At 33.5% G+C, this 14,979-nt stretch overlaps 3 protein-coding genes across 5 annotated transcripts; 1 reads left to right on the forward strand and 2 right to left on the reverse strand.

Annotated features, from left to right (window-relative positions):
* The first annotated feature begins 57 nt into the window (after window positions 1-57).
* On the forward strand, window positions 58-6,695 carry LOC105225507 (gamma-tubulin complex component 3). 2 transcript variants are annotated; one of them, XM_011204007.4, is made up of 9 exons: window positions 58-591; window positions 842-1,110; window positions 1,173-1,406; window positions 1,491-1,807; window positions 1,899-2,040; window positions 2,098-2,638; window positions 2,700-2,892; window positions 2,965-3,286; window positions 4,963-6,695. In XM_011204007.4, exons 1-9 carry the CDS (start codon window positions 462-464, stop codon window positions 5,668-5,670), a joined length of 2,856 nt encoding a protein of 951 aa, XP_011202309.2. In that variant the 5' UTR covers window positions 58-461; the 3' UTR covers window positions 5,671-6,695. The 2 variants fall into 2 exon arrangements, with proteins under 2 accessions (XP_011202309.2, XP_049317594.1); XM_049461637.1 differs by lacking the exon at window positions 58-591 and adding an exon at window positions 635-776.
* Window positions 3,676-4,541, reverse strand: LOC105225506 (peroxisomal multifunctional enzyme type 2). Its single transcript, XM_011204006.4, has 2 exons — window positions 4,286-4,541; window positions 3,676-4,112 (listed from the first exon to the last, which is right to left on the reverse strand). The coding sequence occupies exons 1-2, from the start codon at window positions 4,416-4,418 to the stop codon at window positions 3,898-3,900; spliced, it is 348 nt and encodes a 115-aa protein (XP_011202308.1). The 5' UTR covers window positions 4,419-4,541; the 3' UTR covers window positions 3,676-3,897.
* LOC105225508 (AP-3 complex subunit delta) lies at window positions 6,671-13,981 on the reverse strand. 2 transcript variants are annotated; one of them, XM_011204010.4, is made up of 15 exons: window positions 13,496-13,981; window positions 12,781-12,876; window positions 12,476-12,604; window positions 12,276-12,416; window positions 12,085-12,214; window positions 11,778-11,917; window positions 10,593-10,666; window positions 10,064-10,212; window positions 9,609-9,956; window positions 9,374-9,545; window positions 9,125-9,281; window positions 8,383-9,058; window positions 8,187-8,318; window positions 7,998-8,130; window positions 6,671-7,937 (listed from the first exon to the last, which is right to left on the reverse strand). In XM_011204010.4, the coding sequence occupies exons 1-15, from the start codon at window positions 13,589-13,591 to the stop codon at window positions 7,409-7,411; spliced, it is 3,102 nt and encodes a 1,033-aa protein (XP_011202312.2). In that variant the 5' UTR covers window positions 13,592-13,981; the 3' UTR covers window positions 6,671-7,408. The 2 variants fall into 2 exon arrangements, with proteins under 2 accessions (XP_011202312.2, XP_049317593.1); XM_049461636.1 differs by lacking the exon at window positions 10,593-10,666 and adding an exon at window positions 11,397-11,470.
* Between the last annotated feature and the right edge of the window lie 998 nt (window positions 13,982-14,979).

A 14,979-nucleotide genomic window follows, 5' to 3' on the forward strand; every position in this document is an offset into this window, starting at 1 on the left:
AAAAAAAGTTTGCAATTTCCAATTAGTTTTATTCCTCTCTCTCTCTCTCTCTTACTCTCCTATTCACACAAGATTTTAGCGCAAATCTTATTTTTGGTGCATTTTAAAAATTAGCAGTGAAGGATGTCAATGGAATTTTAAATTAGTTTTAATATATTTTAATTCCGCAATCATATTTTCTTATTTTACACAAGTTTCCATTTTAAGAAAATATACTAAGAGTAAAGAGTTCCTGGCGATTAGGAAAAATATTGACAGTTGTTTCGGAAATAGCAAGTGACTACTTCGAATTATATACAATCCAAATCTGCCTCAAAACACACATAAATATATGTAGATACATCTTGGAGTTTTCTAAATAATAAATTGCGGTTATAAGTGCAGTTGGAGCGGTTTTTAATTGTCTATATAACAAAGAGTGAAAGGCAGGTCTTCAATTTGTTTGTATATATGCAGTAATAATGTCGAGAAATGTGTTGGATAGCGGTGGTTGTGGAGATGCAAGTGAAGGAGGACGCGGAGACTATAAGGACATTTACGAATTATTGGCAGAATTATGCAAACATTTGGCAGGACCATCTGAAAATCATAGTAAGTCAACTTTCCAGAATTTAATGATGTAGCAATATTAAATTCTGCAGTTGTTTGTTCCGAAAAACTTTAAATAAAAGAAAAATGAGTTTGAATAATGACGTCTAATCAAATCAAATCATAAAACTGAAAAGTTAATTTATAAATATATTTAAATTTCTATTAATATTTAATGAATTGTTTCCGTGAGTCCAAATTTATTTTTAATTATGAAATATGTTTTTTTAACATCTTTCGATTTGCTTTACAGGAGAAATTTTGCGTCACGTAACACAGTACATATCCAACTGTCCCACTGCTTTGGGCTCAACATTGCCTTTCGACGAAACCTCAATTCTAACAAAAATCACACATCATCTTGACTCTTCTGCTGCGAAAAGTGTTACTTCGAATTTATGCTCTGCTGGATCACAATTCGGTGCAACGGGAAGTGATTGTGCTCATTCTGCAGGAGAAACAAGCAGTGCTATAAACAATAGTGCGTTATTTTTAAAATTTCATGAGCAACTCAAAGCAGCAGTAAGTAAAACTTTTCAGAAACGGGAAGAAAATTATTTATTTTTATTTTTTACATTTCATAGCTTCCTGATGAGCATCAACGTACCGCATTGCTAACTTTTCTATATTTTATGTCTGACTCCAAATATTCAACCGATAATGGGCACAATGTTGGGAATGTTAAAAGTCACCGTAGTCAGTTAATGGCTTCGACTAATTCAGCGTTTCAATCAATCCGATCACATTTGTTGCACAAAACTTCCAGTCAGCAGCAACCTCAACATTCCATACTTCCTGTTAACAATAGAGCCAGAAATGTAAGTTATTAAAAATAATAAAAATTATTGGAAAATTAAAAAGTTGTTTTTCAAACACACTCATTATATCAACATACTTCACAGGAAGAAAGCGTAAAACCAATGGTATCTGGTCGTAGTGCCTTTAGTCGAATGACACCTGAAAATGATCCAACCGGTGGAAATTGTGGTGTTATTCATGGAGTAAACTTTCCATCTCTACATGCTGATGGTAGTAAATCACTCGACCTACAAAATAATGTAAACGACGACATAGTACAAAATATCATATACGTATTTACGGGTATTCAGGGAAAATACCTTAAAAAGGACGTAATATCAGGACGTTTTAAATTAGATTCAAAGGTGAAGTCTTTAAACGTGGTTCAAGCAGGAATGCTTCTGAGGCTTTCAGAATTGGGGTAAGCTATGACTAAGCGATATCATATTCCATTACTTATATATGTATTATAAATGTATATGTACGAGTATATATATATTTATATCTTGCAGGTACTACCATGACTTGGTTCAGTCATATACAGATAGCAAAAGCGGCTTATGCCCTTTGGGTCTTATGGGTCAGGGGTTTGTGTCCGCTTTAAAAAAAGAACTAACTAGATATTATGGCATGGTTGCAACACTTCAAGAGCAGGTATTGTTTTATTAAGGTTATTTAAATTAGTACTGAGTTTTTTATTTTATTTGCCAGTTAAACAGACAAAGAGATCATGAACATAATACAATTTTAAGAGGCAACAGTATTATACCAATGCGTCACGAACGACTAACTTTAATGAAAATTCTAGTATGGTCAGTTGACGCACTTAAGAGGTTGCAATGGCTAGCGACTATAGCGGAGGCATGTCAGGAGAAGAAAGGTGGTGCTCTCGCTTCAACAGTACATAGTTTTTTGAATAACGGTAATCCCACTGTAAAGTCTCTAGTTCGTGAGCTTTTGCTTGCGATTTGTGGTCCACTTTATCAAATGCTCTCACATTGGCTGTTGGAAGGAGAAATTTGCGATCCACATGGTGAGTTCTTCATTGAATGCTTGGCAGAAGTTGGACCTGATCGCTTGTGGCATGATAAATATAGAGTACGCATAGCTATGTTGCCAAATTTTATGTCAACTGAAATGGCACACAAAATTTTGGTAACAGGAAAGAGCATAAATTTCTTGTGTGAAATATGTGAAGATAAGAGACCAGTTAAAGGACGCGATGAATTACGTCTATGTATTGAAGAAAATGGTAAGCTTTGGAACTTACATTGATTAAATGCAAATAATGAACACAATCTTTGTATTAACAGCGGATCACATATTTTCACGAGTAGCCGATACGAAATTGCATTCAACCATCGATGCTATCTACTTGAATACTTCGAAGCGTGTGCTAGATATTGTCATGGGTCCACATAAACTTCTCGAACATCTTCAGGCAATGCGTCGTTATCTTCTGCTTGGACAAGGAGACTTTATTGGAATCCTTATGGAAAATTTGAAGTATGAAGATAATGGAATTAATTTGTTGGTATACATATACATGTAAAATATGACCTGTTTCATAATTCATAGATGCGAGTTGGATAAACCAGCGAAGGAACTTTACTCTTACGATCTTTCATCGATAATGGATGCCGCCATACGATCAACAAATGCGCAATATGACGATCCAGAAATTCTCAATCATCTAGACGTACGGTTGCTAACTCCCTGCGACGGCGATATTGGTTGGGATATACTATCATTACAATATACCGTACGCGGACCTTTAGCTACAATGCTCGAACCGTGTATGGGCATTTATCAAATCCTTTTCAAACCTCTATGGCGTATGAAACACATGGAATTCGTACTATCCTCTAAAATTTGGAAGGATCAAAAGTGCAACGCAAAGGTAAGTTATAAATAATTTGAGTATATTTATCTTACCCAACTTTGTTTATATTTTACGTGGAATACTGTTTACATACACGTTTATGTTGCTGTTGTTAAAGTTACCCCAATTATATTGTAGTGGTTTATTGATTATTTATGTAGGCCCCTTGGTGAAATTTCGTCAAAAAATAAAAACAAAAACTTAAGTAGGGTCGACGGATTTTCATTGATCGCTTATTTAATGTGTTAAATATTTATGAGATGATAATAGCCGATGGGGTAGAGTTCGTCAAAGAGAAATAGCCGGTAATCTAATCCAAAACGACTTTATATGACATGTGATAAGTGAAGAATAAGTAAAATCCCATGTAATTCACAATCCCACCACTAATACATCACATACATAAGTAAAATTTCAGTATTCTTTTATTTATTTGTTTTGCATAAAATATAATCGCCAGTACTAAATTATGCTCATAAAACAATGTTTTGCCCTTTACATTGTATTAAATTGAACTTATCTCCCGAATGTTAAACTAATTTAATAACACCAATATACGAATTCCAATGGAATAAATGTTAAATAGAATGCTTGTAGTTTATTTGATTTAAAACGCCATTTGAATGTCCTTACAACTTGGCCTCTGTCTTAAGCAGAGGTGCTAACTTCTGTGTTAACATTATGTTACCGGAAATCTTGAGCTTGCCTTTCATAAACGCGGCTTGGGGATTGAGTTTTCCGAGAGCAATGTCCACCATGTCTTCATCGGCCACTGTCAATGTAGTGTCGACTTTAATACCTTGTGCTGGACCTTCGTATGCTTTAGCGTTTTTGCAATCCAGAGCTGTAAATAATATATCATATACTTTTTGTTATGTGTACTTATGGAAATATGCAAATGTGTGTTTTATATGATTTATGCACATTGAACTTTTCAAAATGTTTTTCGAACTTGAATATCTCGACTATTAATTGATCAAAAATCAAAGCAAATAATTGGACTTAGTCACCACTTACTCCATTCTTTAGCCACTTTGCCATCTTTGGTGATTTTGTAGAGAAACACCCCATTTATAGATTTAGCCTTTGCTTCGTTTCCTTTTAGGCCATCGATAATTTTTTCAAATACGGCATCAGATGCAAGTGACATTTTAATAAATAGCAGCAATATTCTTGTAAAAATCCAATATTATATATTTGTCTTCAGTGCACTATAGTCAAAGTCCACACAATGCTGATAGGCGAAAAGACAAACGTCAAGTAAAGAGAAAAATTGCTTTACATGTGGATTTTATGTCGGTTGCGCTGTTCTTCGTCGAAAATGCTTCGGAATGTATACAAACATGTTGCCCATCCGTCTATGTATCTACTTTAACCCCACTGTCAACATTTTGTATATTGTTAAAGTGCAATTAGGTACCATCGTATAGTACGGCCGTCGTTGGTAGTAAACTTAGAATATTTCCGTACAAGTACCCAGTAGAACTAAGAGTTTTATTGTTTTAACCGAATATGTTAAACGACGAAGAGAAACGAGATACATATGTATGTATAAGCTCTATGGACATTATAGCCTTACAACCGAATTTAACATTTTATTTTGTTATGTCGTTTATATAGCCTTTAATTTATATTTTATAATAATTTGAATTTAGTTTAATACAAATTTGCACAAAATCTTTTCTCTATTTAAGCCACTCCGAGCTATGGGCAGTGAACTGAATCAGGTGCTTTATCGCTTGCATCTCCTCACGTCAGAAATGATACATTTCATCCATCAGATGCAGTATTACATACTCTTCGAAGTAATTGAATGTTCTTGGGCTGAACTGCAGGACCGTGTACAAAGTGCAAAAGCACTAGATGACATCCTCGATGCTCACGATGAATTTCTGAATGCCATAAAATGTGGCGCTTTCCTTGACTCTAATTCGGGACAATTGTGCCAGAATATGGAAAACGTGTACGATGGTATAATACGGTTGGAGTTGTGGCAAAACAAATTCTACGAAATCTGCTTTAAGGAGTTATCAGCTCGTAAAGAGTATGAAAATCACATATGTATATCTGAAGAGGCAGGTGAATTCGGAGTAACTGCTGAGCGTCAATTAGAACGGGATCAAGAGCGTAAGATATTTGAACAAATAATTGGAAGCTATCACAAGTCCCTGGATAACATTTGCGCCGATTATGAAAAGGCAGTACGTTGCTTTTTGTTGGCACTGAACTCGCATAACGATCATAATTTACAGCTATTCGGCATACGTTTGGACTTTAATGAATACTACAAAAAGCGCGATCAACGCCTTTGTGTGCCGTTGACTTTCGAGCACATGCGAATGAGTATTATGTTTAATGGGAATAAGAGTTTGGCGGGAAGTCGATATTCGGTGGTGAATTGACATACGCCCATTTCGATGTGGTGCAATGTGGTCCAATTAAGAGATGACTGCTTTAACAATAAAAATATTGAATACAACACCTATTTGAATTCCCCAAAATTTCCACCTAAAGCTCCTTCAGAGGATTGGAATAAATATCCCAAGAAAAGAATTAATAAACAATCCAACGAAGGCATAGTGCTAGTTTATCCACTAAGGGACCAACAAATATTAGGAAAAAAGGATTATGAAAGAGAAGATATGTATTGCAATCACCAGAGTGCCAATGCAATTTTGCCATGCTATTTGACTAAACGTACTTCATTAGCAACTTCAATACGTCCCATATTTATAGCCGAGAAGAATCGCTTTTATATGTCCTGTTGTGAAATCTTGTAAAGATAGTATGCCACCGAAACATCAGATGAAGGTGTAACTTATTTAATTATTTCTATGAAAAAGTTTTGAAACGTTAAAAAAACTGCAATATTTTATCTGTGCATGTGATGGAATAACATTATAGAAAAAATGTCGATTGTATTAAATTCTGAGTATCATTTTCGTTAAGTTGCCACATTTAAATGAAACAAAATATTTTAAACTTATTTTCGGTATTTTATAAAAATTAAACTCAAATTAATGTGTATTGATGGAAACTATATAGCACTTTATGAAATTTCGAAGTTGTAAGACCTAAATATAAACATATTCGTAATAGTTATAAGTTAAATTTCTCGTTTAATGAATTTAATTGTCAAAAGTATTTTGTTATTAGAATAAAATCCACTAAAGAGAGAACTTTTATGAAGACAAACCATTTTCCACAGTGCACTTTTATTATTCATATATTTGACCGTAATGCAGGGGATCAAACTGTTCTCCAAGCACGCTTACAACGCCATGATAAGCTTAGAGTACATACACTTTTTGACTGACCACTGGAGTCAATGAAGGAAATAATGGTTATAAATTGGATGTTGATATTTATGTCCAAGGCTAAATAAAGCAACAAAAAAATAAATAATATTGATTATTATATACGTTTATTTGTTCATTATGTTCTCACTTTACAAACTTACTATGTATTATACAATATAATCATATTTTATTACAGTTCATATCTTAACTAGGAAGCGAGTACCGTTGTACGTTTCCTCCGTTAGTCTATTAGGATATACGATTGTAGATGCATTGTTAAAGGAATATGCATTATAGAATTCATAACTCGCTACTCTACAGTATTCATAAGCTTATAATTTCTATAAGTTGATATAAAATATTTTGACCGTTATGTATTTTTAAAGTCTTTAAAGCTAGAAAAGCTGTATGTATATGAAAGTAGATGTGCTTTTATATATGTATGCGTGAGGAAAGGACCTCTTTTGTTTCGAAACAATTTCAACAATCTTTAATAGACATGTGTAAGTATAAGTTTAAAGGATTTTCTCATAACTTTCTTCTAAGTCATGTTTTGAACGCTTGAACACATTTTATTTACTTGTCTGAAAGTTTGGGAATGTTGCAATCCACCTTCGTAATTTGGTACATATATAAAAAGTCATATTACATTTACATTTTGCATTGCAAGTTTTCTTCACATATTTTGCACATGTATATGTATCAGCTTCAACCTTATGCAAAATATTGACTTTACTTAATGTTATCCTATACTTTAGTGTAATTATTGGCTATTGCAACTTGATCGAAAATATAGCAAGGGACGGTTATACAATATTATATGTGTGTGTAGAGTCGCAAGTTAAATGATTTCCTTACTTGGAGTTGAAATGCCAATGGCTTCTTCGTAACCTCCTATCGACGATTCGAGAATACTGTGTTTTTTCTCCTTACTGTGGCTACGATGATGTTTAGCCTTTTTCTCTTTCTTTACGCTAACGGTTCCCTTACTTGTATCTTTTGATTTATGTGATTTCTCCTTCTTGCGTTTTTCCACAGTGCTGATGCTGTCGTCCAATGTAGTTTTTGCAAAGCTCTTTATCATCTCTGGGGAAATATCTAACAAATCAGTATTGCTTGTATTTGCATTACTTTTCGATTTCTTCTTTGATTTGGATTTGACGTGCGATTTGGGGACACTATCTTCGTCTTTATTGCGGCGTTCGAGCTCTTCTACATCGTTCACTTTGCTTTTGGACTTTTTCTTGTCTCGTTTCTTGGTTTTATTTTTTGAATCAATTTCATTTATTAATGTTTGAGAATTATTGTTTTGATTTTGAGGCGCGGGCTTCACTTCGTGGTATCGTCCTTTGGTCTCCTCCAGGTCAGGGCTGTAAAACAAATAAGATAAGATACTTATAGACCCCAAACTCTTCGTTTTCGTTACTTACATGTCCAATTCAATATTCAGAGCTCGGTGGGGATCATTCGGATCAAACTTGCAATCTTTATCTTCACTGTCCGATAGAGCTACACCTTCAGGCATATCCATGATCGTGTTTACTATATGAAGTGGTTTCGAGTCTGAAATTTATTTATTTAAAGCAAGGCGATTTTACTTTTAGCGTTTAAAGTCATACCATCCTCCGATTCGGAGCTGCTGTATGCCACTTTGTTTTTTGATCTTTTGCTTTTCTTTGACTTTTTATGTTTTTTCTTCTCCTTGCTCATTGTTTTCTCTTGTATTAGATAGCGATCAGAACGTTTCATAACTTTGAAAGTACAAAATAAATATAAATTATTAAAATATAGTGAACAATCAGATTTACAACTTACCACCTATTTGAAGTGGTACATCTAAGGACAGTTCCGAAATCGGTATTTCATCAATATTGTCATATTGATCAACATTATAACTGGTGTTATTTGCACTTGGACCTTTCTGTTTATTCATTTCTGTTGCTGAAGGCGAAGATTTAATATAGTGCGGGTTGTGAGATTGTTCTATTAGACGAGCCATGCGATTTCGTTCGATTTGCTCGGGAGTCAGCTCTTCACTCTTGCGTCGCTTGCTCAGTGCCCCACTGTCATTATGAGCAGCTGACACAAAGAGCTCATCTTTATCCTCTTGGGATGAATTGCTACTTTCATCTTCAGGCGGCACATTTATCCACTCATCTAGATCGAGACCGTCAGGAAGTGGAACTTTGCGTTGTGCTTTTGGAGCCACTGGTATAAGTTCACCATCAAATAATAAAGCCATCTCTTGAACAATTTCTATTGCTAGAGTCGGTATAATAGCAGGTATTGTGGATGCGTCAAGCTCAGGCAAATTTTCAACGCCGTCGGTAGAGAGTGCGACCATTGTGGTCCTTTTATGATAACTGCTGTCCTTACTGAATTGGGAACGGAGCATTTCAATTAGAATACACGAGGCATTTGCACGCTCCTGCACTTCAATATCATTCGAACTACTAAAACTTTGAAGCTTCTCCAGGGCATGATCACAAAGCTGAAATAAATTAAATTTTATCTGTAATAATGTCTATATGAAACCTAAATACATCCTGATACTCACTCGAATCAAGCCGCTAACATCCTTATTTTCCAGACAAGTAGTTGCTAATTTTGTAAATAATTTAGTAACATTTTGTACAAACACACCTTGTATATGGCCGGGTACTTGACGTGGGCGTAATAAAATATTTAGAGTCCTTTCGGCATCTTCTAAATCACTGCATTGAAAACATATGTATATATATATACAAGTGTAATAATTACGACAAAAGATCGCATGACGGGTGAATTTTTTAATCCATTTACTTACTTTGAGAACTCTCCCACGATCCAAGCTGCGGCGTACAACACTTCATACATTGAGTTGCTCTGCGATGATATGGAGAATGTGTCCAATAAGTTGGTCATTTCATTCACTGCAAATTGACGTACAACTGGTACCCGTATAGCAACGTCTAGGAGTTGCTCGGCAATTAAACGCCCTTAACATAAAAAAATAAATTAGCGAGATGAATATAATAAGTTACATCATGATGGATAGATACCATGTTTGGAACCAGCTTCCAGTTGAATCAACTCAACTAGCACAGTTAAGTACCATTCGAAATTCGTAACGTACAAATAAGAACTCTGTGAGCAAATCTCAATTACTTTGAAGAGCAATTCATCGCGATACAGCGATCCTTCGGCACGCTCCATGTGTCCAAGTAAACGTTTGACGATTTCCATGAGATTCTTTTTTGACACCATTCCGTAAAGTAAATCGAGAGCACGGAGTCGTATCGATTCGTCCTTATCATCTAGGCACGCCAAAATTAAATCCTTATGCTCTTGCACACTTTTCGGGTGGGTTTTCAAAATTTTGGACATGGCCAACAATCCCAGGTATTTCACTGCATAAAATGGCGAAGAAATTTCAAGTAACAATTTAAACGTCGGTTAAGCTTCCATAACATTCCTTAACAATTACATTAACATATACATACATATTAATACTCACAATTCTGATCGGAGTCCTCTATGAGAATGCGCAGTTTCTGCACGCAAAGCTGTATTGAGGCACTATGATTCGGCATTCCACTGCTAATACTGATGAGCACTGCAATCACTGTGTTTATGCACTCGTAAAGCAAGCTCATGGCGGACGTACTATTTGGGACGTATTAAGAACAGAAATAAATTATTGTCACATACAACTTTTTATATTTTAATGCACTAGTACACATTTGATAAAATGCAATAACAAAAACAAAATCGCTGATCGCACGAATATGTGTTTTTTGTAAAAATAATAATAATAGTTTTGCTGTAATAAGTGCATTCTTTAAGTTTTGAAGAAACAAAAGTACAAAATATGAAAGCAAATTGAACACATGAAGTTTGTATTGAGTTTGCCGAATTTTGAAAAAAAAAAAATATGTTATTATACATGTAGCATGTATAAATGCATACATATGTCCATATAGTTCATATGGATGTGTATGAATTTGAAATCTTTATGACAACAATAACACGACAATGAAACTTGCCTATGAATAAGATTTGTGAGAGGTTCTATTAATTTCTTTCCTAGCCGGGGTTCTAAAGGAGTTAAAGCGCCAAACTGCAAATGCAAGAGAAAAAGAAACAAGCAAAGAAATTATAAATACATAATCACATACACAAAACTTACAAAACTAATCAATATTTGTATTGGCTTAATTCTTTAAATATTTAGGAATTATTTCGGAGTAATAGACAGCTTGTAGGAAGTTAGTTTTCCCCGCCAAATAAATCAAAACAAATCTTAACAGAAATATAATGGATAGGCCACTCAGATTAAAAAAATTTTATTCTAAGTCCTTTATTGACACATGAATAGGTATTTATTGCTAGAAATTTATAAAAAAAAAACATTTACCAACAGCAATGTCAATTGCTTGCAGTATGTTACAAGTACAATAAAATAACAACAATGGCAGATTAGCTTAGGAGGTTTCGCATAATGGAATATGGTATTCGAAATTCCTGCCAACTGACAATACAAACTTAGCAATACAAATAAATAACATAATAAAATTAGTAGCAAAAGCTTTTCGAGCCGAAAAGTGCATTTCTTTTGTTTGAAATAAACGTGTAAACAAAATAGGAAATAAATTATGAACTTTTTTGAACTATATGAGGGAAAAATAATGGGTAAATCAAATATGCCACAAAGCAGTGCGTGCATAAAATTGATTTAGCGCCAAACGATATGGAAAAATCAGTAGGTGAGTGTCACTTGAGAAGCGAAACTATGAAACTAAAGAAATTAAATAATAAAAAATGTTTTCAGATAGTGATTTAATAAAAACCTGGAAATAATTTCAATCAGGGGTTGCGTTAATTTGCGTCCTAACGCTGGCTCGATTGTCGTAAGGCTGGCAAACTTGATGATTATTTTAGAATAAAGCCGCAGAAATAAGAATAGTCATTCGGTAGTATCAAATGAGACAAGAGAGAGAAAAGAAAAATTAAAGATTTAAGGGAAACTTTCACTAAATCTCGTGGGGCATTTATAATAGTTTAGAAAAATTCACTCAAATTTAAAGTTACATTTTTATGTAAAGAAAGGTTCCAAATGAACTAAAAATAAATCACATAAAATATTATCATATTACCACAATTTAAACATATATGCACATATTTTATATAAATACGAAATTGTTTAAATCAGGCTGAGAAAAAATACTCACCAATTTAATTATTTTAATTAACATCCAGTTGTTGGTGGAAGTCGTCATAAGTTTGAAAAAAACTGGTGCTAAAGGCAGATAGTTCTTGGGATTTTTACGGGCCAACTCGCAGATCACATTAACAGCAGCTGATTGTACACCTTATAAATCATTTACATATATATATATATATTTATTTGAAGTTAAGATATATATACATAGGTATAAGTAAGTGCAGTATATTTCAAAAATTAAAAGAGTGTCTATTATATTTTACCACATTGTTTACCCCTTTTGTGGAAATGGCGATATTTATATATACACATACCTGGATCAGGGTCCTCTAATTTTTCCTTAAGTTTGGGAAATGCAGGTCGTAATGCTTCTGGATAACGTAAAAATACTTTATACATCATAAGAACAGCTTTCATACGCAAATACGGTTTTGTTGAGCTCATCTGCAACCAAATAAAACATACCTAATTATTTTGCACGTTTTGGCATGTTACAATTACTTACCAGAGTCATAATATCATTTGCAAGGTCCCGAGATAAATCGGGCGAAATAAAACAACTTAGACCACTTAAAGCCACACCAGCATCGTATTGATTCTGAGAATTCAAATCCTTGCGTATCATATTTGTTGTTAACATTAGTAACTACATGAAATTAAGGAGTATATTAATTTTAGTTTTATATTGTAAATATATATACATACCTCACTGTCAGGATGAAAGCATTGGCTTGCTGCCAAATAGCCAATACGTTTGCATGTAAATCGTGATGAGCTCATTACTTCAATTATGTTAAAACCGGCCCATGAGATGTCATAACCGAGCATTTGTATCTACAAGTTGTGATATACATACATATATGAGTTACAAATTTGAATTGCGTTAAAGATATTGCAAAGAAATCAATTAACAGCATTTAACCTACTATATATGTATATAATCCAAGGTTACAAATTTTGAGCAGCTTAGGTTTGCCATTATTAGTTTATACAAACACATGACTACTTACGTATGTTAATTTCGCAACAGCATTGCACTTAACGTTGATGTTATCCTGTCGTAGTTCTTGTTTGATTTCCTCAATACATTGTGCTATGTATTTCGCCTAAAACGATAAAAAAAATCGGTTATAGTACTTATTCTAGACTACGAAACCGAAATTAAATGCAATTATATACTACTTTAAACACTAATATATATAATTATTGTTTACCACAAATATAATGTATGCTAACAAAACACTTCTACCGTGAAGGTTTGTGCAGAATATTGGAGCCTCTAATGCTGTCGAGTTGGCAGTCTTAATTCCGGTAGAAATCCCGCAGAAGTTCGCTTATAGTCTTTATTTTATTAATTTAGTGAATATAAATATTTGTTCGATAAACGAATAGTGGAACAGATATGGATTGTATTTTTCTCATCGATATAGCTTATATTTAAATAATTCTAATTACTATAATTTAGAGACAATAGAAAGAATTGTTACATTAAGTGATGCTGGTTGAAGTATATAGTATTCTGAAAGAGGTAACAGTTTGATACAAATATTTCCAAATACACAAATACTACAATTGATAAGAAATGTGAATACATATTTACACTTTTATGTGTGTGCATATGTAAATCCACACGGATTTATATGAATAAGAAAAATCAAATATATAATTCATAATAGTACTAAACATCTAAAGTCCTTAGAAATAACAGATGGAAACACATTTTACCTCGTTATCCTTATTATTCCTTATACCCCGCACAAGATCCGTGAGATTCTTGTCAAACATACGTTCGAAATTTCCCTTAACTTTTTTTAAAGCCATTTTAACGTGTTAACACACAAATTAAATTGTTACTGTTTATCAGATTATTTCATCTATTAATAGATTAATATCCTGGCAACGTATGCTTTACTTCGAGATGGTTTCAAAATTGCACTCCGCTATTTTTTGGTGGCATTCACACATTTGATGATGTCGACAAAAATTCCTTCTTTGCTGATTGATTTTTTCACTTTACAAGATTAATTCACCTTTTCTGTTGCAGCCAATATCTTATTGCTAATAACGTTTTGTATTATAAAGAATGGATCGCAATAAATTGTAATCTTCAAATTAAATAAATTGTGGTCATAAATTCAATAAAAACAAGTCTAACAGAATTTCCGAAAAATTTACTTCAACTATCGCACACCGACAAATGAATGAATGAAAGAAACTGCAAAATGAATGCAATAACACAATGCTGCCATTACGACGAATTTATTAAGTCCCACAAAATCCAAAAAAAAACCTATCGACTTATTTAAAGAAAGAAAGAAATAAGTATAAATAATTTTTATTTAACTAGTATTTAAAAATAAAAGTATGCTTCATTAATCCGAAGATTTTTCTTCAATATTTAGCTGTTGTAATTTGTTCTAATGTAAACTCATTACATGTAACGTATATTACGAAGAGTCCGATCATATACTCGTAAACTGCAAATACAGGGTGTCCAAAAAATAACGTAAGATTTAAATTTGTCGCCATTTCAATTCATTTTCACAATCAAAGAAGTTACAGAACTATTCCCACCATATTTTGAATGAAATTTTCGAACTGCGGTCGCCAAGCTTTCATTATTTTTGAAATATTATCTTATTATTTGACACGTTATTCTACGAGTATATGCGCATGCGATTTTTATGTTTGCTTATTCAAAATATACATTCAATACTGACCACCTCTTTGCATGCCCTACAAACCCCACTCATCTAACACCCTTCTCCCTTTCTTGGGCCTCCCGTTAGATGACGTCGACGACAACACAAATGACCCTTATCATCCTAAGGGGGACTAGATAACCGTTAAAACAACAAGAATACGTTATTCTGTCTTGTAACGCTCCATTTTTAGTTAGCCTAAACTGTCAACTGTCGAATTATTACATCATAAATAACGACAAATTTAAAAATTGCGTTGATTCAGGGACACGCATATTTAATTCCTATCTAGCGTAAAATTTGGGACAGCCTTGTATGCGATGCTATGGAAATAATCACGCAGAGAAATTACAAGTCTTAGTTTCGAAATTCCCTCTGAGCAATGTCCAAAGATTTTTTGGAGTCCGTTTAGTTCCTACAAAAACAACAGACAATTCTTCGTTCAATACCGATATTAAAGTTTTCCTTCTGTATTATTTCTGTATTCTCAAAGTAAATTTTAACAAG

This window comes from Bactrocera dorsalis, unplaced genomic scaffold (assembly GCF_023373825.1).
Source record: "Bactrocera dorsalis isolate Fly_Bdor unplaced genomic scaffold, ASM2337382v1 BdCtg069, whole genome shotgun sequence".
Classification (NCBI taxonomy): Eukaryota; Metazoa; Arthropoda; class Insecta; order Diptera; family Tephritidae; genus Bactrocera; species Bactrocera dorsalis.

What these genes read in the sequence shown, in the direction of transcription:
- LOC105225507 (XM_011204007.4), top strand. Translation starts at nt 462, where the DNA reads ATGTCGAGAAATGTGTTGGATAGCGGTGGTTGTGGAGATGCAAGTGAA. An exon ending in AGGACCATCTGAAAATCATA is followed by an intron (nt 592 to 841) that starts GTAAGTCAACTT and finishes TTTGCTTTACAG; the next exon opens with GAGAAATTTTGCGTCACGTA. An exon ending in TCTATGTATTGAAGAAAATG is followed by an intron (nt 2,639 to 2,699) that starts GTAAGCTTTGGA and finishes TTGTATTAACAG; the next exon opens with CGGATCACATATTTTCACGA.
- LOC105225506 (XM_011204006.4), bottom strand. Translation starts at nt 4,418, where the DNA reads ATGTCACTTGCATCTGATGCCGTATTTGAAAAAATTATCGATGGCCTA. An exon ending in CAAAGTGGCTAAAGAATGGA is followed by an intron (nt 4,113 to 4,285) that starts GTAAGTGGTGAC and finishes TATTATTTACAG; the next exon opens with CTCTGGATTGCAAAAACGCT.
- LOC105225508 (XM_011204010.4), bottom strand. Translation starts at nt 13,591, where the DNA reads ATGGCTTTAAAAAAAGTTAAGGGAAATTTCGAACGTATGTTTGACAAG. An exon ending in GGAATAATAAGGATAACGAG is followed by an intron (nt 12,877 to 13,495) that starts GTAAAATGTGTT and finishes TTATCGTTTTAG; the next exon opens with GCGAAATACATAGCACAATG. An exon ending in TAATTAAAATAATTAAATTG is followed by an intron (nt 10,667 to 11,777) that starts GTGAGTATTTTT and finishes TTGCATTTGCAG; the next exon opens with TTTGGCGCTTTAACTCCTTT.